The sequence below is a fragment of the Heliconius melpomene genome, chromosome 5 (genome assembly GCF_056956725.1).
Source record: "Heliconius melpomene rosina isolate 202511_hmr_F chromosome 5, ASM5695672v1, whole genome shotgun sequence".
Classification (NCBI taxonomy): domain Eukaryota; kingdom Metazoa; phylum Arthropoda; class Insecta; order Lepidoptera; family Nymphalidae; genus Heliconius; species Heliconius melpomene.
Window position 1 is genome coordinate 4,910,785 of NC_140393.1, and position 25,169 is coordinate 4,935,953.

General features: G+C 30.0%; 3 protein-coding genes across 4 annotated transcripts in view; all 3 read left to right on the top strand.

Moving 5' to 3' along the window:
* LOC146538980 (uncharacterized) overlaps window positions 1-21,550 on the top strand; it is a 74,636-nt gene extending 53,086 nt beyond the window's left edge. Inside the window, exons 1-4 of one of the 2 annotated variants that reach the window (XM_085185603.1) lie at window positions 19,353-19,484; window positions 19,776-19,937; window positions 20,719-20,883; window positions 21,470-21,550. In XM_085185603.1, the coding sequence (XP_085041729.1) occupies window positions 19,443-19,484; window positions 19,776-19,937; window positions 20,719-20,865 (351 nt within the window). In that variant the 5' untranslated portion in view covers window positions 19,353-19,442 and the 3' untranslated portion in view covers window positions 20,866-20,883; window positions 21,470-21,550. Of the gene's footprint in view, window positions 1-19,352; window positions 19,485-19,775; window positions 19,938-20,718; window positions 20,884-21,469 lie in introns of those variants that run through there. The other variant, XM_085185604.1, reaches the window with a different exon arrangement.
* LOC146538985 (uncharacterized) lies at window positions 1,947-3,907 on the top strand. Its single transcript, XM_085185629.1, has 4 exons — window positions 1,947-2,062; window positions 2,284-2,427; window positions 2,810-2,964; window positions 3,818-3,907. Coding segments are annotated over exons 1-4 (342 nt in total). The 5' UTR covers window positions 1,947-2,020; the 3' UTR covers window positions 3,819-3,907.
* Window positions 6,849-8,495, top strand: LOC146538986 (uncharacterized). Its single transcript, XM_085185630.1, has 4 exons — window positions 6,849-6,926; window positions 7,312-7,455; window positions 7,638-7,798; window positions 8,407-8,495. Exons 1-3 carry the CDS (start codon window positions 6,885-6,887, stop codon window positions 7,776-7,778), a joined length of 327 nt encoding a protein of 108 aa, XP_085041756.1. The 5' UTR covers window positions 6,849-6,884; the 3' UTR covers window positions 7,779-7,798; window positions 8,407-8,495.
* Window positions 21,551-25,169: the final 3,619 nt, after the last annotated feature.

Consider the following 25,169-nt stretch of genomic DNA (forward strand, 5'->3'; position numbering starts at 1 on the left):
AAGAATTAAATAAATAAAAATGAAAATCACTATGATTTTGAACAAATATTTCACTTTTTTTTCGTACACATTTAGGTCGCGATTTGTGTATGACCCATATGTACAGAACAGGGTAGGCAGAGGAAACGTAGTGTTTAGGTGTCTTAAAAACCTTGTGTGTGAAAGTGGGGAAAGGAGACACTCCTTTCTGCCGAATTCTGGAGGCATTGCGTGTTGAGTGGCAGAACTCAACGCCGCGCTTTGCCTCGACAACAGAGCGAATAAATTGATATAAAAATTTAAATAAATATTTCTTCTTCTCGAATGGAGATCGAACCCACAATCAGTCGATTTTACAGTCACACTTTGTGCCTCTGCGCCACGACTGGCCTGATATATTGATCAATAATATAGAGACTGCGATCAGTTACAAATTTAAAAACTTTTATTTTGCTTGCAATGTATGTATGTGGGTTCGGGTGAAATCTTGGAGCTAAATTTTGAAGTAGATATCGTCAACCGATTGAGCTGAAATTTTGTATACACGTTTACTTTGGATGACAATGCGCGATAAAATATGTGACGTCATTCTAAATCTAATATGGTGGACCATGCAAGATGGGGGAATTGTTATTTATTATATGTATAGATATCATTCATGGTCCTTGTGTCCTATTCTCATTTATAAATTCTAAACTATTCATGCGTCACAATCTTACAAATTGTTTTTACTCTATTGTTTTAATACCTCGTACATACGAGTATTATTACTATTATTTTATTGAATTGTATTATTGTTATATGTATTGTTGTGTATTGTAGACTTACAATAATACGAGTTGTTTTCAGTGTAATATTCCAGAGGTAATATAGTACGTAGAAAAATTTACATAATTTAAATAAAATATCATATAAGAAAGCACTTTTTTACTTTAATTCTTGCAGTTAATTTAAGACATTATAGTGGTTATTTAAAAAGGCACAATTTCATATAAATGATAATGCTCTATGAACCCTTGCTAGTTCTTTGAACCGTTTTTTAATAAATACAAACTAATGTAAGCTTTTTTAAGTTGAGATTTATAATACTTAGATATCAGAAGATATATATAAAGAGAGCAGCCGTGCATGCTAGTCTTTTAAGTTTTATTCGAGACCCTTAGTTTTCACATCAACTGAATAACTTTTTTTAAGGCATATGCTATTGATATTTCTTTTATGGCAATAGAAAGTGCGTGATAGATTGTTAGTAAAATTTACATAAATTATATATGGCATTATTTCTAAATATCCTTTTTATATTATTAGACTGTTAGTATTATTCTAGGACCTTCTAAATAAATTTTAAGCTATATATTGCCGAGGCCTACCTAATAATTTATTTTATATTCAATGTCCAGAATTGACAGTATATTATACGAGTATGTCAGAGATTTTCTATTCTTAAACAAAGTCAAAATCAAATAATTTAGTCAAAATAAGATGTTACAAGCTTCATTTTTTGAACATCAAATAAATTATCACCAGTTCATTAAAGTGAATGCCTCACACCTGAGAAGAACGGGCGCAAGAAACTCAACGGACTCATGTCCATCACCAATTTTCATAAAATTGTTAATATTCTTATAACATTTTCAAAAATGTATTGAGATGTAACTGTTAATATAATATTAGTTTTTTTAAATAAATTGATTTAATACTGGCTGCATTATCCCAAAGTAGAACGCCATGTGTAGGACATAATACTATGAAAGTAGCTAAAGTAAACAAGGCGAGGCGTTTCCACGTCAGTTAATAGTCTGATTATTTTAACTACAAAAGCTGCTCAGCTAAATCTATTCGCCAATCCATCAATATGAGGTCCATACTGTAATTTTGAGTCAATGGTGATACCTAGAAATACCGTAGAATCGACGGGATCGATGTAAACTGATGATTAGCATAAATCGTGTAAAGTTTCAAGAGTATATAAAGTCAATTCGTTTCAATAACTGTATTAGTATTTGTGAAACGTTCTCACACAACGTATTGAGCAACTAAAATGGGAGTCTGCAACATAATGTTTGCTTTTCTAACAGCGCTAGTAAGTCAGATTGTTATTTATTTTAGCTTTTTAAAGTTAATTTGTAATATTTGAGACCCGTAGTAACAGTAGATAATTTCGATGGACTCTTTTTAATCGATACTTTTAAATAATCTCATTTTACATAAAAAAAAGTATATATCGCGCATAAAGAATTAATAAACTTTTAAAAATCTACAACCTTTCAAATACAACCATTATAAACTTATCTTATAATTTAGGTAGCTGTCAATTTTATATTTGCTGAAGAATCTAGTTTTTTGGCTCCCGGCGAGGAATATGCATCTGATGAAAAGCCACCAAGCAAAGAAACTGCAAACTCTAAAAAGAATGAAAGTACACACACCATCTTCAATAATTGTTCGGTATGTCGTCGATACATTCTATTTATCAAAAATAAGCCTTCTCATATTATTATCTAAATTTTACTATACAGGGTGGAATTGTCAGCACCACTTTAAATGATACCACAGTTTTAACTACTCTATAAAAGTATAGTATATTAAAAAAAAAATTATACGTACTTACATTCCAAATCAATGTGATAATTATCTTTTTAGATAATCATCACTATCATATTAATATGATAATATTATATAAATATTACATACGTTTATGATAATAATCTTTTACCCTATGGGCACAAGTTTCCTTTTCTTTTCAAAAAAGTAGTAAAAAGTAGTTTTAGTAGGTATGTACTATACAAAAACTACCAAAAGAATAACTCCCATATTTTTTTTCCCGCAGAATTATTGTTTAAATTGTAGACAAGCTCTTCTTTGTAAAGCTGATCATAGAGCTGCTATCCTCACTTGCCACGGCCGTCTCCGTCATTGTGTCGAAGGAAAGTGTGCAGCTAACCGCAGCAAAGAATGCGCAAATGAATTTTATGTCCCATTATGGTATTACTCTTTTGAGTTTCTTTATTGTTGTTTCTTTACACTAAATTACTACTACTAATATTGTAAATGTGAAAAATTGTGTGTATGTTTGTTCGACTTTCACGCAAGAACTACTAAACGGATTTAGGTGAATCTTTACAGTAATATGGCTTATGTATCAGAATAACTTATTTAAAGATTTTGCATAATTTGGTTATATTATAACAGTAAGTATAAGCGGGCGATGCTGCGTTTGGTCGCTTGTTTTCACAAATTAAACTTCGTGCATATTTTTTCTAACATATGTATTATAAAGTGTCGATTTGAAAATAAAAAAATGAAGTTATTCCAGGCCAGTTGAGGCCGTTGTGGCGCAGGGGCCACTGTAACGCGATGGTTGTGAGTTCGATCCCCACTCGAGGAAACGAAATATTTACTTAAATTTATATTTTCGTTTCTTCGCTCTGGTATCGAGGCAAAAGCGCGACATTGAGTTCCGCCGCTCAACATGCAATGCCTCCAGAATTCGACGGAAAGAACGGAGTGTATTAACACTATGTTCCCTCTACCTACCCTGCTGTGTGTGGGATACAGCGTGAAGCTGAAATTATTCCAATCATTTTTACAATGCCATATTCACTTTTGCGGCATTATTACGTTATTACAAGATCTTTCATTTTCGCAATTTTTACACATTGTAAATGAAACTCTTAAACTGAATATATCGTGTATTAGAGTTTTGTACATTTCTGGAAGTTCGACGACTCGAACGTGGTTCCCGTGAACAGTCTACTAATCAGGCTTAAGAGTTTCATTTAAATCTATTACACATTATATTTCATAACATTCTTCTCACTATCCTGTTCTCTTTCAGAAACCTGGAATGACGAAAACTACTTTAAATGTACCTATTACAATATTATATTTGCCTGAAATTATAATAAAATGAATATTTATTAGCATCTTACAATGTTTTTATTGATTTCTTTTCTACGTTGTCTGAAATCGTGAATAAATTGTCCATTGGGCAGATTATGATCACCATCAATGATTTGGGAGGACATATATTGTTTTATGTTGACAATTATTTTGTTTTAGAATAAAAGAAATGTTTTTTCTATCTATCAACAGAATACCATTCAAATAATAATTCCATCCTATAATAAAAGCTCTACATTACAATTAAGCTAAGGACATTTTGTTAGGATCAGATGAGTGCTCACGATCGAGCAGATGGAAATTCGTTTCCTTTGAAACTCATAACAAATTCAAGATTACATAAAAAAGCTAGAAAATACGTACCTTGTTTTATATAATTATTCTTATTTATGTAAAAGTCTGTAAACGCGACTGGTTTTGGGTTCGATCCCCATGTTAGTTGACACAAGTAAACAGATACATTTATTTTTAAGTTTTGGAAATTAGGCTGATTATACTCTATTAACGGAGCCGTGACATAAAAGATAAACAAATTTAGGCACGAAACACACAAAACATAATCTTTAAAAGCTTTATTGGTTGTATCACATTTGAAGGGATACCAATATTTCGGCTTCGTTTCTTTTACGTGTTTAAACTCATTAAACACCAGCACCCGTATTGAAAATGTCTTTAATGACTTTTATTTTGGTGGAGAAAAGTGCAATTGTGTCTTAGTCATAGTTCACATTTGTTTGAAGCACGAAAAGTCTATAGAAGAAAAAAACTATAAATAACCTTAATAAAACTACAAGCTTAAAAAAAGAAAGAATGGTATAACAAGAATTGAACGAAAATAACTGAAAACAGTTCTCTCATATCAACAACGGATATACACCGACTAATAATAGAACGTCACATTTTAACATAAAATATTTGCAATATCTGTGCTCTACAATTTATCTGTATTAAAATGCGGCTGAAATTTTAATATCAAGTGACTTTAGGGTGCTTTTACATTACAAGTATTTAAAAATTGTTATTAAAAATTACGAAAGTAATTTAAGGTATTTATGACACCACAAAATGGGGTGAATATGAACATTTTTAGATTTTAAGTTAGATTTTTACATTGTTCCTGGCTTTAAATATGAGAACAATTTTTACGTTTCGTTATTTACTTCAAATTAAAAGAAATCACATTGTATACAGGGTGGAAGAGGCAGCGCTCCTGTTACTGAAACTGCATATAGGGTAAAATATTTCAAACCCAGAACTAAAGAAAATAATCAAGGTACCTCAACAGTTTGGAAGTAGGTTTTTTTTTCATTTCACGATTTTTATCCATACCTGTATTTCGTGGGACGCACACATACTTGTGCGACATTGCCGCTTTGACAGGTAAGTGTGTGCGTGTATATAGTATACTTTACAAATGGCGTTTTATTTTAAAACGATAATTTTATTATTTATTTTGTTTGAAAAAATAACTTTTTCATTTTTGGAATTTTTTATTTTCTGAATTATGTATATTAGGCTTTTATAGAGTAGTTAAAACTCCACAGTTAACACTCCATGAAACCACTTCCATTTAAAAAAAACTAAAAAGTTTCTTAAAAGCTTGAGAATCAGTATTTCTTTGTTTACGTTTTGTTTCATGCCTACATAAACATAAAGTATAGTTTTCCACATTTACAATGTCAATCGCATAAATATTAATCACACATACGTATTATATACGAGCGATCCGCTTGCAACTTCGTCCGCTTGAAAGTGATAATATTTTTTTAATTGATGCACCAATCAAAGTAAAAGAACACTGTTATGGGAAGTTCGCAAAATACATATGATGAAAACTAAATCAATTAAGTCATTTCTGTTTTAGTTTTAGTTTACCGTGCACAAACAGACAACAAATTTGAAAATCATTGTTTGGAGTTCTGTTACATAGATAATGTAACAGTATGTACCTTGGATATAAGTTATAAAATAAATAATAATAATAATAAATTATGCATGTTAAATTTGAATAATACAATTAATTTTGAATTATACAATTTTTATGTATATATTAAATTCATAGATAGACATCTTGCACTGCCCCTTGTGTCACTATTCTCTTTTATCAATTCCAAACTGGTCATACATCACCATTTTACGAATTGTTTTTACACAATTGTTTTAATACCTCTATGTAACTTCTATTATTATATTGTACTAGACCTACAATAGTACAAGTTGTTTTCAGTGGAATATTCGTGGGGTAACATAGTACGTACATAATTATATATAAATGAAATAAAATATTCAATAGTTTTATTTACCTCCATAAGTATGAAGATAACACTTTTTTACTTTTATTCTTGCAGTTAATTTAAGACATTATAGTGATTCATATAAATTTAATTGCTCATATTGCTCTTGCTCTTTTTAATAAAGATAATGTTAGAAATTGGAAACGGTAAAAGTTTTTTAAAAATAACGAATATTTTGAAAATACAATAAAAACACATATCGTCTATGTATTCCTAACATATTCAGAAAAAGATGATATGTATCACCAAATAACAATCGTTCACAGTAGTTTCCTTCCAATCAGGGCCAGGGCTTTTTTATGTTAAGATTTATAATACTTTCAAAGTAGAATGCCATGTGTAGGACATACTACTATGAAAGTCGCTAAAGTAAAGTGAGCCGTTTCCACGTCAATTAATAGTCTGATTTTTTAACCGCAAAAGCTGATGAGCTAATATATTCGCTAAATCTATCCATCAATATTAGATTTATAGTAATTTGGAGTCAATGGCGACACCAGGAAATACCGTAGAATCGACGGAATCCACGGTTTTTCACACAAAATATATATAGCCCAATCAATATAAAAAAATATCTCTAGTCATAACCCTGTAAAATCATGATTAGCATAAATCGTGTAAAGTTTCAAGAGTATATAAAGTCAATTCGTGTCAATAACTGTATTAGTATTTGTGAAACGTTCTCACTCAACGCATTAAGCAACTAAAATGGGCTTCTTCAACATAATGTTTGCTTTTCTAACAGCGTTGGTAAATCAGATTATAATTTATTTTAGCTTTTCTTAATTTTAACTTTTAAGTAAGATTGTAAGATTTGAGATCCGATACAGAAGATAATTTAATTAGTCTCTTTTTAACTGACACTTTTAAATAATTTCATTTTAATGAATATAAAATATCTCGTCGTATTTATTTAAATTTATATTTCTATTTCTTCGCTCTAGTGTAGAGCAACACGCAGTGCCTACAGAATTCGGCGGAAAGTAGGGAATGAACTTTCTTAACACTAGGTTCCCTCTGGATACCTGCTGTGTGCGAGAAGAAGATATACTATCTCGCTCGTAAAGAGTTATTACACTTTTAAATATCTACAACCTTTCAAATACAACCATTATAAACTTGTCTTATGATTTAGGTAGCTGTCAATTTTATTTGTGCTGAAGAATCTAGTTATATGGCTCCCGGCGAGGAATATGCATCTGATGAAAATCCACCAAGCAAAGAAACTGAAAACTCTAAATACAACATAACTTTACACCATATCTTCAATAATTGTTCGGTATGTCGTCGATACTTTCTATTTATCAAAAATAAGCCTTCTCATATTATTATCCAAATTTTATTATATACAGTATATTAAAAAATAATTATCTAAAATACAATTAATCCTTTTTTTAAAAAAAGTTTAGTATCTAGTATACAAAAACTACCAATACAATAACTCTCATATTTTTCTCGCAGAACTATTGTATAAATTGTAGACAAGCCCTTCATTGCTCTCCTACTCATAGAGGAGCTATCATCACTTGCCATGGCCGTCTCCGTAACTGTCTCGAAGGAAAGTGTTCGTCTAACTACAGCAAGGAATGCGCTGATGAATAAATAACTTTGGATCCCATTTGGTATTACTCTTTTAAGTATCTTTATTATTCTTTCTTTGACTAAATTACATATCTTACTATATTATTATTATACTAATATTATAAATGTGAAAAATTGTGTGAATGTTTATTTGACTTTCACTCAAGAATTACCAAACGGATTTAGGTGAAACTTTACAGTAATATAGCTTATATATCAGAATAGTACATAGGCTACAATTTATTTAAACATGTTATATAATTTGGTTATATTAAAACAATAAGTAAAAGCGGGCGAAGCCGCGTTTGGCCGCTAGTTTTCACAAATCAAATTTCGTAAATATTTTTTCTAACATAATGCATTATAAAGTGTCGATTTGAAAATAAAGATTTAATATTTTTATAATGCCATATTCATTTTTGCATAATTATTACGTTAGTATAAAATCTTTGATTTTCGCAATTTTTACACATTATAAATGAAACTCTTAAACTGGATATATCGTGTATTAGAGTTTTGTACATTTCTGGAAGTTCGACGATTCGAACGTGGATCACGTATTACCCGATTAATTAGGCTTAAGAGTTTCATTTAAAACTTTTTACATTATATTTGATAACATTCACCTTACTGTCCTGTTCTCTTTCAGAAACCTGGAATGACGAAAACTACTTTTTATGTACCTTTTAGAATATTATATTTGCCTAAAATTATAATAAAATAAATATTTATACGCATTTTACAATTTTTTATTGACTTCTTATCTACGTTGTTTGAAGTCGTGAATAAATTATCCATTGGGCAGCTTATGATCACCATATAAATAATTTTGGAGGATGAGACCGTCGTGATGCAGGGGTACTAGTATGCGACTGTAAAAACGACGGTTGTAGGCTTGCTCCCATTCGGGGAAATGAAATATTTAATATTTTCTCCTTTCTCCATTTCCTCGCTCTGATAATGAAACATAGCGCAAAGTTGAGTTACGCCACTCAAACCCGCAATACCTCAAGAATGCAGTTGAAAATGAGGAACGTAAATGTCATCATGGGGAAAGGAGTACCTTAACTCTAGGTATCCTCTGCATCCCACATTACGAAAAGTTTAACTACTGGTCTAAAAGTATAGGTTAAAAGATACAGTTTTTATATAATAAAATTAGCAAATAACGCTAGTTACACATACAAAATAACCATAAAAAATAAATGGTGTCGTGGGACACCAGGTAGGAACGAAGTTCCTTCGGCTAATGTAGAATCGACACAAATTGCAAAAAAAGTCGTGCTCAATTCTATGTAGGTTTTCTTGATTTTCCTCTTAAATTTTACTGATTAGTTTTTATTTAAGTACAAGAAAGTATTTAGGAAATTCAGTATTTTAGGAAATAATAAATTACTTAAAATAAAAAAACATCGTAATTCAAATTATCAACTAAAAAAAGAAAAGGGAAAGATATTATACACTACTCGTCTGTGTATGCGACTGTCGCGCCTGCGCACGTCTCATTTAACGGTTTTATTCCACGCATTTTTCTTACGGTTTTACTATCATTTTTTTCAGTTCGGTCATGCAGCGAAATCCCTATCTTTTCCAAGCCTGACGTAAGGAACTTCGTTCCAATTAACAGCAGAGCATAGTCGAATACATGAATTGTTTAAAAATATACTGAAAGTGGGAAACGGAGTGTCTTAACACTAAGTTCCCTCTGCCTACCTATGTTGTATACCTACCTGCGGGATACAGCGTGAAGCTGATTTTATTTAATTTAAAAATATAATTTTAAATTGTTCATGCAAAAATAATTTTAATATTGTTCATATCATGCTCAGAAGTGCGACGAGTAGTTGGGATTCGTTGGTTCTGGCGCGTGCGCCAGAACCAACGAATGCGCTAGAACCACGGGAGTGTGCCAGACCCCGCGCGTCGACTTGGCGATGCGTCGAAACTAAAAAAAAAAAAAAAAAAAAAAAAAAAAGGTTTAGCCTCCATTTGAATCGATTGCGCCGGGTCCCAGAGCCGTAGCTCCAACCGTTCCAAAGATAGCTTTTCGATTAATTAAATGCCACTAGACGCGTCTCTTATCAGTCACCCTCATCAAGCTCGGGCCCGGCCTTATCGCTCGCTTCCCCGAATTGCTAACAACGAACCTACGTCACAGTGCAGTGTTGCTGTCTCTTTCTTGCATTACTTATCACCCAACGACACCACAGTGCCCGTCTCTTTGTCGCTATGTTGCCTAACAATTTGTTTATTAAAAACTTCTCATTTAATATGTAATTTCTATCATTTTAATTTAATAAAAATTGTATTTTTTACTATATAATGTTTCAAATAATGGTGCGCCGATGTAACAATATTTTGTTTATTAAAACTTCTCATTTAATATATATATTTTTATGAAATCTAACAATAAGAAATCGAAATGAGAGTATAAAAATGTAAAGAAATGTTCAACCTAACCTAACCTAAATCGCTTTCTACAAATGATTTTCTTATTACAATCTTTGTGAATTTATTTAGTCTGAATACTTCCATTGTATTTTTTACTATATAATGTTTCAAATAATGGTGCGCCGATGTAACAATATTTTGTTTATTAAAACTTCTCATTTAATATATATATTTTTATGAAATCTAACAATAAGAAATCGAAATGAGAGTATAAAAATGTAAAGAAATGTTCAACCTAACCTAACCTAAATCGCTTTCTACAAATGATTTTCTTATAATGTTTCAAATAATGGTGCGCCGATGTAACAATATTTTGTTTATTAAAACTTCTCATTTAATATATATATTTTTATGAAATCTAACAATAAGAAATCGAAATGAGAGTATAAAAATGTAAAGAAATGTTCAACCTAACCTAACCTAAATCGCTTTCTACAAATGATTTTCTTATTACAATCTTTGTGAATTTATTTAGTCTGAATACTTCCATTGTATTTTTTACTATATAATGTTTCAAATAATGGTGCGCCGATGTAACAATATTTTGTTTATTAAAACTTCTCATTTAATATATATATTTTTATGAAATCTAACAAAAAGAAATCGAAATGAGAGAATAAAAATGTAAAGAAATGTTCAACCTAACCTAACCTAAGAATGAAAATCTTTTGTTTATTAAAAACTTCTCATTTAATATATATATTTTTATGAAATCTAACAAAAAGAAATCGAAATGAGGGAATAAAAATGTAAAGAAATGTTCAACCTAGCCTAACCTAAGAATGAAAATCTTTTGTTTATTAAAAACTTCTCATTTAATATATATATTTTTATGAAATCTAACAAAAAGAAATCGAAATGAGAGAATAAAAATGTAAAGAAATGTTCAACCTAACCTAACCTAAGAATGAAAATCTTTTGTTTATTAAAAACTTCTCATTTAATATATATATTTTTATGAAATCTAACAAAAAGAAATCGAAATGAGAGAATAAAAATGTAAAGAAATGTTCAACCTAACCTAACCTAATAACCTAAGAATAAAAATCTTTTGTTTATTAAAAACTTCTCATTTAATATATATATTTTTATGAAATGTAGCAAAAAGAAATCGAAATGAGAGAATAACAATGTTAAAAAATGTTCAACCTAACCTAACCTAAGAATAAAACTCTTGATTTACTAAAATTTTACTTTGTTTTATTTTCATTTGAAACGCATTTTAATAAAACCAAATAATATTTTTTATCACTTTAAACAAAAAGACTAAATAAATTAATTTACTAAAATTTTACTTTGTTTTATTTTCATTTGAAACGCATTTTAATAAAACCAAATAATATTTTTTATCACTTTAAACAAAAAGACTAAATAAAGTAATTTACTAAAATTTTACTTTGTTTTATTTTCATTTGAAACGCATTTTAATAAAACCAAATAATATTTTTTATCACTTTAAACAAAAAGACTAAATAAATTAATTTACTAAAATTTTACTTTGTTTTATTTTCATTTGAAACGCATTTTAATAAAACCAAATAATATTTTTTACATTAGCATTTATTACATAATAAATAATGTTTCATACATATTTTTTTAAGGTAAAACTAAATATGTACATATAAAAAATACATAACATTTTATAATATATTTTCTTAACTAATACAATAAAAATGACATCTTAATACTATCTTAACTTATAATGACCCCAAGCTAATGTATCTATTGAGTTATGCAAAATATGTCGCTTGGTGTCGTTGTATGACAAACAAATTTTATTATTTTTTTGTGTAAATATAACATGTTTGATGCTTCTAAATCTATACATTTCAGCAAGTTGTATTTTTTTATTAAATAAACATGATTTATAGTCACTAACATTTAATTTCTTAGTTACACTTTTATTAACCCCTTTAGCTTTGGTGATAGTACGATCTTCAACACTCATTGCATACATTTTTGATCGCAATCCAACAAATTCAGTAAGAATTTTTCCGTTGTTCTCGTCTTTAAAAAATCCTAATTTCTTTTTATTTACTTGAGGAAAGTGAAATTGATTATTTGAAGGATAATCAGAAGTATCGAAATATGAATTTAAATCTTCCTTAATTTCTTTGTAAAAATCACCGCAAAATATTTGGTATATCAGACTATCAGTATCAGTATATAACGATTTTATGTTGGTAAATTTATTTTTCATGTACTGATAGTGAAAGTCATACATTAAAGTCTTGGATATCTCTAATATGCTAAAACCTAAATATATGGGCTTATTATAAAACAATTTAGTTTTGCGAAGTTGGACTGCGACCAAATTTTCAGAAAAAATGGAAAGACTGTGGAATTCGGGGCGAGCAATGAGACTCTCAACATCTTTGATTTTTCCATGATTTTCCCAATGTGTTAATAATTTCACGTTTACTCTTTTTTCGATATTTTCCATTGTCTTTCCAAATACAGAATTATTCATCAGCTTATAAAAATCTTTTTCAAAGTCGGATGTTGCTAAAGTTCGTAATTGAGTGTTTAATTCAATATATTTTTTTAACCAAGGTTTTTGCTTGAATTTTAATACTCTATGAACTTTTTGTACTCGCAAACCATATTTCTCACATTGCAAAAGGTTTCTATAATGTATAACATATTTTTTTTTGTTATATAAATTAGTAACTAATTTAGATTCTTTCGAATTACCCACACAAATATTTTCTGGACACAATGGAAAGTCGGAATGAGCATCATGTAAGCTATCGGGGTATTCTAGATCTACTTCTAAAATATATCCAATATCAGAGGTGATTGGTACATTATAATTTACATAAGGATCTTCCCATTCAAAATTAGACAAAGGCAAGTATTGAGACATAGCCCACCCATATAAATTGTTGTTCTAAAATTTTCATTTCAATTTCATAAGTGATAAGCATACAGTTTGAATATTATAAAAACTAAATTAGACGACAGAGAGAAATGGTCACTTTATCAACAAACTCTTATTTGTATTTTATTGCTAAAGATCGAAAACCAATAGAAATACCCTTAGTAAATTTTGGTGAGTCGGAAAATTATTATACTAACTTGCACAATGTAGCGGAACAAACCTATTAAAATACCGGATAACGATAATATTCAAACTGTATGCTTATCACTTATGACTAATAAAGAAACAATGGCGTTAGTAATAGCAAATCTGTTACAAGTTTGAGCATGTCTAAAATTCCACAATAACAACTAAAAAATAAATCAAAAATATATATATTTCCACTGTCAGAGTATGGCTGACTATTCTAATCTTTACTTAAAAACTGATGTAATACTTTTATGTGATATTTTCGAAAATTTTAGAAATGTTTGCATGAAGACTTACGATTTAGATCCTGCTCATTACTGTACCGCTCCAGGGTTAAGTTGGGATGCTATGTTAAAATATACCAAAGTTGAACTAGAATTATTGACAGATTTTGACAAAATTGCTTTTGTCAAATCCAGTATTAGAGGAGGCATATCGCAATGCAGTAATCGCTATGCAAAAGCAAATAATCCACACATGAAAACTTTTGATAGTAATGATCTTATTTCATATTTAATTTATCTTGATGCAAACAATTTATATGGGTGGGCTATGTCTCAATACTTGCCTTTGTCTAATTTTGAATGGGAAGATCCTTATGTAAATTATAATGTACCAATCACCTCTGATATTGGATATATTTTAGAAGTAGATCTAGAATACCCCGATAGCTTACATGATGCTCATTCCGACTTTCCATTGTGTCCAGAAAATATTTGTGTGGGTAATTCGAAAGAATCTAAATTAGTTACTAATTTATATAACAAAAAAAAATATGTTATACATTATAGAAACCTTTTGCAATGTGAGAAATATGGTTTGCGAGTACAAAAAGTTCATAGAGTATTAAAATTCAAGCAAAAACCTTGGTTAAAAAAATATATTGAATTAAACACTCAATTACGAACTTTAGCAACATCCGACTTTGAAAAAGATTTTTATAAGCTGATGAATAATTCTGTATTTGGAAAGACAATGGAAAATATCGAAAAAAGAGTAAACGTGAAATTATTAACACATTGGGAAAATCATGGAAAAATCAAAGATGTTGAGAGTCTCATTGCTCGCCCCGAATTCCACAGTCTTTCCATTTTTTCTGAAAATTTGGTCGCAGTCCAACTTCGCAAAACTAAATTGTTTTATAATAAGCCCATATATTTAGGTTTTAGCATATTAGAGATATCCAAGACTTTAATGTATGACTTTCACTATCAGTACATGAAAAATAAATTTACCAACATAAAATCGTTATATACTGATACTGATAGTCTGATATACCAAATATTTTGCGGTGATTTTTACAAAGAAATTAAGGAAGATTTAAATTCATATTTCGATACTTCTGATTATCCTTCAAATAATCAATTTCACTTTCCTCAAGTAAATAAAAAGAAATTAGGATTTTTTAAAGACGAGAACAACGGAAAAATTCTTACTGAATTTGTTGGATTGCGATCAAAAATGTATGCAATGAGTGTTGAAGATCGTACTATCACCAAAGCTAAAGGGGTTAATAAAAGTGTAACTAAGAAATTAAATGTTAGTGACTATAAATCATGTTTATTTAATAAAAAAATACAACTTGCTGAAATGTATAGATTTAGAAGCATCAAACATGTTATATTTACACAAAAAAATAATAAAATTTGTTTGTCATACAACGACACCAAGCGACATATTTTGCATAACTCAATAGATACATTAGCTTGGGGTCATTATAAGTTAAGATAGTATTAAGATGTCATTTTTATTGTATTAGTTAAGAAAATATATTATAAAATGTTATGTATTTTTTATATGTACATATTTAGTTTTACCTTAAAAAAATATGTATGAAACATTATTTATTATGTAATAAATGCTAATGTAAAAAATATTATTTGGTTTTATTAAAATACGTTTCAAATGAAAATAAAACAAAGTAAAATTTTAGTAAATTAATTTATTTAGTCTTTTTGTTTAAAGTGATAAAAAATATTATTTGGTTTTATTAAAATGCGTTTCAAATGAAAATAAAACAAAGTAAAATTTTAGTAAATTAATTTATTTAGTCTTTTTGTTTAAAGTGATAAAAAATATTATTTGGTTTTATTAAAATGCGTTTCAAATGAAAATAAAACAAAGTAAAATTTTAGTAAATTACTTTATTTAGTCTTTTTGTTTAAAGTGATAAAAAATATTATTTGGTTTTATTAAAATGCGTTTCAAATGAAAATAAAACAAAGTAAAATTTTAGTAAATTAATTTATTTAGTCTTTTTGTTTAAAGTGATAAAAAATATTATTTGGTTTTATTAAAATGCGTTTCAAATGAAAATAAAACAAAGTAAAATTTTAGTAAATCAAGAGTTTTATTCTTAGGTTAGGTTAGGTTGAACATTTTTTAACATTGTTATTCTCTCATTTCGATTTCTTTTTGCTACATTTCATAAAAATATATATATTAAATGAGAAGTTTTTAATAAACAAAAGATTTTTATTCTTAGGTTATTAGGTTAGGTTAGGTTGAACATTTCTTTACATTTTTATTCTCTCATTTCGATTTCTTTTTGTTAGATTTCATAAAAATATATATATTAAATGAGAAGTTTTTAATAAACAAAAGATTTTCATTCTTAGGTTAGGTTAGGTTGAACATTTCTTTACATTTTTATTCTCTCATTTCGATTTCTTTTTGTTAGATTTCATAAAAATATATATATTAAATGAGAAGTTTTTAATAAACAAAAGATTTTCATTCTTAGGTTAGGCTAGGTTGAACATTTCTTTACATTTTTATTCCCTCATTTCGATTTCTTTTTGTTAGATTTCATAAAAATATATATATTAAATGAGAAGTTTTTAATAAACAAAAGATTTTCATTCTTAGGTTAGGTTAGGTTGAACATTTCTTTACATTTTTATTCTCTCATTTCGATTTCTTTTTGTTAGATTTCATAAAAATATATATATTAAATGAGAAGTTTTAATAAACAAAATATTGTTACATCGGCGCACCATTATTTGAAACATTATATAGTAAAAAATACAATGGAAGTATTCAGACTAAATAAATTCACAAAGATTGTAATAAGAAAATCATTTGTAGAAAGCGATTTAGGTTAGGTTAGGTTGAACATTTCTTTACATTTTTATACTCTCATTTCGATTTCTTATTGTTAGATTTCATAAAAATATATATATTAAATAAGAAGTTTTAATAAACAAAATATTGTTACATCGGCGCACCATTATTTGAAACATTATAAGAAAATCATTTGTAGAAAGCGATTTAGGTTAGGTTAGGTTGAACATTTCTTTACATTTTTATACTCTCATTTCGATTTCTTATTGTTAGATTTCATAAAAATATATATATTAAATGAGAAGTTTTAATAAACAAAATATTGTTACATCGGCGCACCATTATTTGAAACATTATATAGTAAAAAATACAATGGAAGTATTCAGACTAAATAAATTCACAAAGATTGTAATAAGAAAATCATTTGTAGAAAGCGATTTAGGTTAGGTTAGGTTGAACATTTCTTTACATTTTTATACTCTCATTTCGATTTCTTATTGTTAGATTTCATAAAAATATATATATTAAATGAGAAGTTTTAATAAACAAAATATTGTTACATCGGCGCACCATTATTTGAAACATTATATAGTAAAAAATACAATTTTTATTAAATTAAAATGATAGAAATTACATATTAAATGAGAAGTTTTTAATAAACAAATTGTTAGGCAACATAGCGACAAAGAGACGGGCACTGTGGTGTCGTTGGGTGATAAGTAATGCAAGAAAGAGACAGCAACACTGCACTGTGACGTAGGTTCGTTGTTAGCAATTCGGGGAAGCGAGCGATAAGGCCGGGCCCGAGCTTGATGAGGGTGACTGATAAGAGACGCGTCTAGTGGCATTTAATTAATCGAAAAGCTATCTTTGGAACGGTTGGAGCTACGGCTCTGGGGCCCGGCGCAATCGATTCAAATGGAGGCTAAACCTTTTTTTTTTTTTTTTTTTTTTTTTTTTTTTTTTTTTTTTTTTTTTTAGTTTCGACGCATCGCCAAGTCGACGCGCGGGGTCTGGCACACTCCCGTGGTTCTAGCGCATTCGTTGGTTCTGGCGCACGCGCCAGAACCAACGAATCCCAACTACTGCGACGTTTAGTTTTATACAGCATATGTTACAGTCGTATATAAAGACCTATTAAAAATGTGTACTAAATGAAAGAATTTTTCTTATTCGTTTAGAAAATTTAGTTCCTGCAAATTTAGTTTCGCCAAAAAAAGTAATACTTATCAAGTCTCATATTCAAAATATATTTTTTACTTCTTCATCATTTAATTAAAGCCCCAGCTAAAATCTAAATATTTTTTTAAACTTATCAGGAACTATAAAACTCAGCTACGAGTATATGCAAATAGAGAGATTTATTTTTGATCTGCTGGATGACGCACCACCATGACTGGCGAATATCTATAACAAAAACTATTTTTTAAACCTTATCTGGTGCCAAAGTGGTGCACGCTACTGATCGTAGGTTCGATCCCCAGTCGAGGGACGAAATACTTATTTTAATTTATATTTCAAAGCGCGGCGTTGACTTCCGCCACTCAACACAGAATTAGGCAGAAAATGGACCACGAGATGTCTTAAACTCTTAACTGTGCGGGATACAGCGTGAAGCTGAAAATATTATTTAAAGTGTTATTCCACACTTAGGAATTTCTTAATAAGTATCGCTATCGCTTAGCTGTTGGATCAAGAACCGGATACAGAAGGCAGTGTTACTTGAGACGGCACGTATTGTGCGGCGGTTCCTCTCTCTGGAGCCCTAGCCACCGATGGCTTGGACCCTTGTCCCGCCCTCGGAAGAGTGGTTTTTTTATATTTTTAAATGTATTTTTTATAATAATTTATATTTAAAAATGTAAAATTGATTCATTAATTTAATAAAAGTATATTCTGTATTATTAGTTATTATTATCTTATACCAGGGTTATAAACCTACGTTAGAGGCCGTCGTGGCGGCACAACAGTGTGACTGTAACGCGAAGGTTGTGGGTTCGATCCCCACTCGAGAAACAGTGAAATATTTATTTACATTTATATTTTCATTTCTTCGTTGAATTCTGCCACTCAACACTCAATGCCTCCAGAATTCGGCAGAAAGTGAGGAACGGGGTATCTTAACACTCGGTTCCCTCTGCCTACACTGCTGTGTGCGGGATACAGCGTGAAGCTGATTTAATTTGATTTAATCATATACCAACCTAACAAATATTACATAAAAAACATTTACGTTTACGTAATACGTATTATCTCTTTCACCGGTACTATAGTGCCATGCATCACGACCTCACGAGTCCTTTCACACATATTGTTTTAATATGGCGTATGAAACTGCTATTATTCTATTATACAACACTTACAAAGATAAACGTTGTTTTTTTTGGTATAATATACGAGGGGTGACCGTATATAATATATATAAAGAAATAAAAATTTTGTAAATGTCCTTATTATTCGTGTCGCAGTTAGCAAGTATTTAACTCTAACTCATTTTTGTTTTACGCTGTATTCCATAAAAAGGCAGTGGGAACCAGGACAGCTAGTATGTGTTTGTGTGTGTCATGTGCATTTAAGCATAGCGTGTTAACAGGCGGAACTCAACACCGCGCTTTGCCAGTTTACCACAGCAGGAAAATATTAAATATTTCATTTCTCGAGTAGGATCAAACCTACAACAGTTGCTTGTACCCTGTGCTACGACAGCCTCCATTTATTTATGTATTTTATGAATTAATATAATTATTTTAACAAATATATAATTACTTTAAATCATTAGAAACCCACTGTAACTCGTTATTAAATTGTATTTTTAAAGTTATATTTCCCGGTGACTTTCAATTCTAAAATTGGGAACACTCGATGGACAAGTCTTACACTTAACAGTTTTTTTCTTAATATTATTAAGCTACTTTATTTTCTTTGCAATATATACCTATTATCCAATTAATAAATAGGTAGAGTTAACAGTTTTCACAGCCCTATAACAAATATGCAATTACCATAAATCGTATTATGTGCTAGAAGTATATAAAGTCAACTTATAACTATTTTCCGGATCAGTCGAGCTCTTACAGAACGACCACTATTAAACACCAATAATGGCTGTGGGCAACTTAATATTTGCTGTTCTAACAGCCCTGGTAAGTTGGATTGTGATTTATTTTATCTTCTGTACCTTATCTTCTGTCGATCTTCTCTACATTGCCTCGAGTCCTGTGATATCTTCTTTTCAACTAATATAAGATCACTCTTACATTTTTGAAATAATGATTATTTTTTAGATCTCGTAAAAAGTTTGTAACCAACACAAATGATAGCTTGGACACACATTAACTGTGATATTATTTTTGATATTTAAAAAGAATAATAATTCAAGCTTTGTAGCATTTCTACATCAAATTTTGAAATAATAATTTAATCTTATAATTCAGGTAGCTGTAAACTTTATTTTTGCTGAGGAAAATCCAATAGAACAAGATAGAGAAGAAAATCATGGACCACAAAACGAAGAAAATGATAACGAAGAAGAGCAAGAAAGATCATTGGCTCTTTTACTTCCCTCTGTATTTTCTACTTCATGTAACGCCACACTGGTATGTCTTCACTTCATTCTATTCAATAAATCAACGGGAACTAATAAAAGTTAACAAAAAACATTTAAAATTTGACGAACTTAAGTTTGCGGGCATATTTACTTATTTTGTAAAAAATAACTACAACTGTAAGTTTGCAGTAGTTTTTATCGATAATATAAACATAAATTTCCATTTTTTGGATTTTTTCTTGACTTATACTGCAAGTTCTCACTTTTTGCCAAGTTTCGTAATTTTAGGTCTACGAGAAATGCCCTAGATTTAGACGTCGAGTAAAGGTGACGAAATTAAATTTGCGGGTGAATGTACTAATTTTGTATGAAATGAACACAAATATAAGTTTGTTTTGATTTTTTTACGAAATACCAATACATTTTCATTTTTAGGTTTTTCTTCATTTGTATTGTAATTTCTTGCTAAATTTCATATTTGTCCACGGGAATTTCTTTTAAGGTTATGATTATGCGGCGAATTTTGTACAAAATGCAGCAAAAAGGATGCACAAATACTCGTATCCTTTTTCCGTTGAATTAGAAGCTTGACCTTTTCCGTGTTCTAAGGGAAGGGATTTATTTTTGAGATAGAAAACCCTAAAAAATATCATAATCTCGAAAGTCTGTTACTTTATCTGTTCTAAAAATTATTATCTGTAGTTCATTGTTAATTTTTTTATCGAAATAATCCATTTCATATACGGACATTCGATTTGAATATTGTTAATCTGCTTGTATCTAAAATAACTCTTATTTATCATATTATTTAACAAATTTTAAACTTACAGGGCTCCAGCTACTGTTTAAGTTGCACACAAGCGGTTCGCTGCCTTTCTAATGGTATAGGAATAGGTAGCAACTGCCGCGGTCTTTTACCCTACTGCAGTGGAGGAATATGCTCATTCTTGGCTGGCAGTGAATGCAATTCTGCCTAAATTATTTTGGACATAATGGTAATTCTCTTTTAAGGTTCTCATCATTCTTTGAACAATTTTTTTTAATAATACTTAATTTTAATAATTAAATTACGTGATATTCACAAAATGTGAAAAATACAGACTATTTGGGAATTATTATCCATTATTTTTATTATTATTATCCATTACCACCTCGGTCTCAATTTTCAGCAACAATATTTTTGCTATATTTTGTATGTTTTATTAGTTATTTTAAATAATTTGCATTGCTATTGATAACACAGAGAATATTTCTGTTCCTGGAAAACGGAGTTAAAGACACTCACTTCTTCTTCCTCTTCCTGGCATTAATCCCGTCTATTACCAGGGTCTACCTTCCTACTCACTGTCTTATTAAGACATTTATTTATTTATATTATTTGGAAAATAAAGATAAAAAATCTATCTACTGAAAGACATGAAAAAAAATTAAACTGTGTATGCCAATGCATATTTATACATTTACTGATTTCAGTTCTTGCAATACGATATTTATTGTAGTAAGAAAATTACATCGCCATTTTGACTTTTGATGCTTTTGAGCTTATTCATAATATTCCTTAATTATTTTGTTCTCTTTCAGGAAACTTGGAATACGAAAAACGATTTTCAATGTATTTTAATATATTTATGTAATATGGTACTGTAATAAATATCTTTCATGTCTCTTTTCTTTTAATTGTCCTCTTTCCAAAATTGTATATAAAAAACCGATCAAGTACAAATGGTACTCTCCCAGATATTCGTAATTTCGTAAATTGGCCAAAAATACCGTTTAATTTTTTATTCTTTTGATCAATTATTAACATATTAGAAAACATGTTCATAAAATAATTACCCGTCAAAAAAGTTTATTTAGTACTTTCAGTAGCTCGTAAAGTTTTGTTACTTAACTTTAAGGGTACAAGTTTTTTGGACGCTACTTTACCGATGGTAAATGTCAAAGTATTTTTAGCTGTGTAGCAGGCCGCGCGGAGGTGATGACAAAGGATGCAATGTTGCTTATTTCAATGAATATGGATTTATATTATTAAGAGATAATTAAAACAATAATTACTTAAATAAGAAGCCACCGATGAGGCCGTTATATCACCCTGATTTCAGCTGAACCCCAATCAGTGGCCAGATTTCCGTCGGAAAACGTGGAGAAAGTCATATTCACCTAATTTTAATCTCCATCGAGTCAGTCGCTCTTTAAAGTTCATAACCAACTGAAGTGGTCTATTATCTGTCATAATTTTGAATTTTCTTCCAAACAAATAGGGGCGGAAATACTTTGTAGCCCAAACTATCGCTAATAAGTCGTTTTCAATCGTGCTACAATTAATTTCGCTTGTATTTAAAATTCTAGAGGCATACGTAATAGGCTTGTCTGAACCAATAGGTCCCTGTGAAAGTACAGCGCCTATAGCTAAATCAGAAGCGTCCGTAGTCAATATAAATTCTCTAGTAAAGTCAGTCAGTCGTGTACGTTAGTTACTTCGAAAGGATCATATTTTAAAGAAAATTTATTAAAGTATTTTTCTACTGCGTCTGGACTTATAAAAGATTGATTAGCACCGATATCTGTAAGAAATTTTAAAGGGGGATTTTTAATTTGAATATAGGGAAGTTGGCGTTGAGTTTGGAAATTAAAATCTGTTTTGGTTTGACTTAAACTTAGATTTTGTGAAAATTCATATTACTAATAGTTAGCAATGCTTCCAAATTGGGAAACGGAGTTTCTAAGTTTCCTCTGCCTACCCTGCTGTGTGCGGGATACAGTATGTTACTAATAGTTGTCGACGGGGGTTCTTCTACAATGGGTTTGTAATTTTGAGATGGCTCTTAGTGCGGTACATCTTCTCTTCCTCTTAGGTGGACACTGCCATAATATGGATTTTCATAATTATAATACTCATTATCATCATACTAGTCATAATAGTTGGTCATAGTGGTCACTGTCGTGGAAATTCATTTTCCTTGTTTTAAAATAACGAGACGGAGGTGGGTTTCCATGGTTACTCTAATCATATCCCGGAATATATCTAGTAAATGGTAAATTTCTAGGCACAAAATTACTAGTACTGCTCATAGGCCGAGCTGATTGAGGCGTCGAGTTAAATTGTGAGGCATCACGTGGGATAATTCTAAGTGCGCCTGTAAATATATAGTATTTAATTCATCTTGTACGAATTCTAACGCTTTTTCTATTGTTTCCGGCCTCATGCATCGTATGCGTGAGCCTAAGGGATCTTTTAAAAAATTAATTTCTGACATAAAACCCTTATAACTTCCATTGTTGTACAAACTTCCTCATGTAATGTAATATATGTCATTATTTTCCTAAATAAATTTTGGCAATGTTCATAAAACATCTGAGAGATATTATATCCCTGATCAGAGAAAATATTAATTAGTGAATTACGAATGCCACTCCAGTCTGATGGAATACCACTAGTATTTATTAAACGTGCTGCTGCGCCTGTGACTTTATTTAAAATATCATTTGCAAGAGCAATAGTAATTAAATTGCTATAGGAGTTGTTACTCATAAATTACTGTACCAATTGATGACATCCTATCCTATCCTATCCTATCCTATATCTTATAAAACAAAGTCGCTTTTCGTGTCTGTCTGAACTTTCTAACTCTTCTTCTTCTAAACCACCCAACGGATTTTTATGTGGTTTTCACCATTAGGTCGACTATTTCTCAGGGAAGGTTTATATATAGTTTATTATTTGTACATTCTTATGTAAATTAACATAAATACGATAAATGTGTCTAAAGTCCTACCCATTGAGACACTTTCACGCATGCGCTGCTTTAATGGTAAGTACTACATGAAAATAATGTACTGGAGTATTGTTCCTCTTAATAAGATCTACAAAAAAGTCAGCGAGAGCATATTTTTATCTTTTAAGGATAACGTGTAGTGATCATATTTCTCTCTAAAAATACTAATTTCAATATATTTTTTATTGTGAGGGATATTTTTCCATAATGGTATTAATCCTTATCCTTTAAAATACTTTATTAATTTTCTACGTTAAACAAAGATAAAATTTGCTGTTTACACTATTTCGAAATTGCGAATAGTTTTAGAGTAAACGGCATTTAATTGTTGACACATCACGCCGTTAACTCATCAGCTGTGCCGACTTAAGTTTTACTTATCCCTTACTCTCAGCATATAAATAAGTATATTAGTTACGTTGACCATTTAATGTAGATCAAAACCGTCTTTTACTGTTTTTTCATTTTAATAAGTACTTTAGAAGTTGTTACAATATCAAAACATCCTTGCTGTGAAACGCGCCCCGCGACGTTTTGCTTATACAAGCGCGTCATGAGCAGTCATCGGTGGTTCCGTGGTAGAATGCTCGCCTGCCACGCGGGCGGCCCAGGTTCGATTCCCGGCCAATGCATTCTATTTAATTTTCCTCACAGGCATCCACGCAGTGCTTGCTTTTCATCAGGGACAGAATACCCTCTTCAGCATTAACCACAAGCGCGAAAAAAAAACCCCGCCTGCCTTTATAGCAACGAAGATTTAGATGCGTTTGCACGTATTGGATAATTGGAGTTGAATGTATTATTTCAGCGCGATATATTTGGTTTCATATTTTTTGTAGTAGTTATTTGTAGGTAGGTTTTTGTTTATAATTTCTTCCGTTTAAAAATAGTCATTTAACTATCTAAAAATAGTAATTTAAATATATTTTAAATTTACGATACCTACTAAAAAATCCTTGCCGAGTAAAACAATTGGAAAATCCTTATTGGAACTACGAAAATGTGGGTTGCATTAAGATTTAATTAATTTTCACATTATCTTAAGTGCTTTGCAAACATACATTATATGAATAATCCAGTAGTAAAAGCGGGCGAAGCCGCAAGGGGGTCGCTAGTAAGCTAATAAGTCTTGGTTAAACATTTGAATTTCCGTCAAATTCAGGCACTAAACGTAAAGCCTTAAAAATGTTATCAAATTCGTTCATTTTAATTAGTTATTATTCTTTATAAAAAAAAATCGTTACAATTACAAGTAATTAAGTCCATATATCTTAGATTACTGCAAGTTGATTGATTGTTACACTGTTCAAGAATATTTAGAGGATAAACATGTTTGGAATTAATCTCTATTGAATGTCATGCAGGATAGTTGCCAGCTAATGTAATAATTAAAATATACCATTGACTTTGAAAAGAGCAACTGTTGAGTTTCTTGCCGGCTCTTCTCAGCAGAATATAGATAGGTATCTAATTTATCTAATTTGAATATAGATAGGTATCTTTCA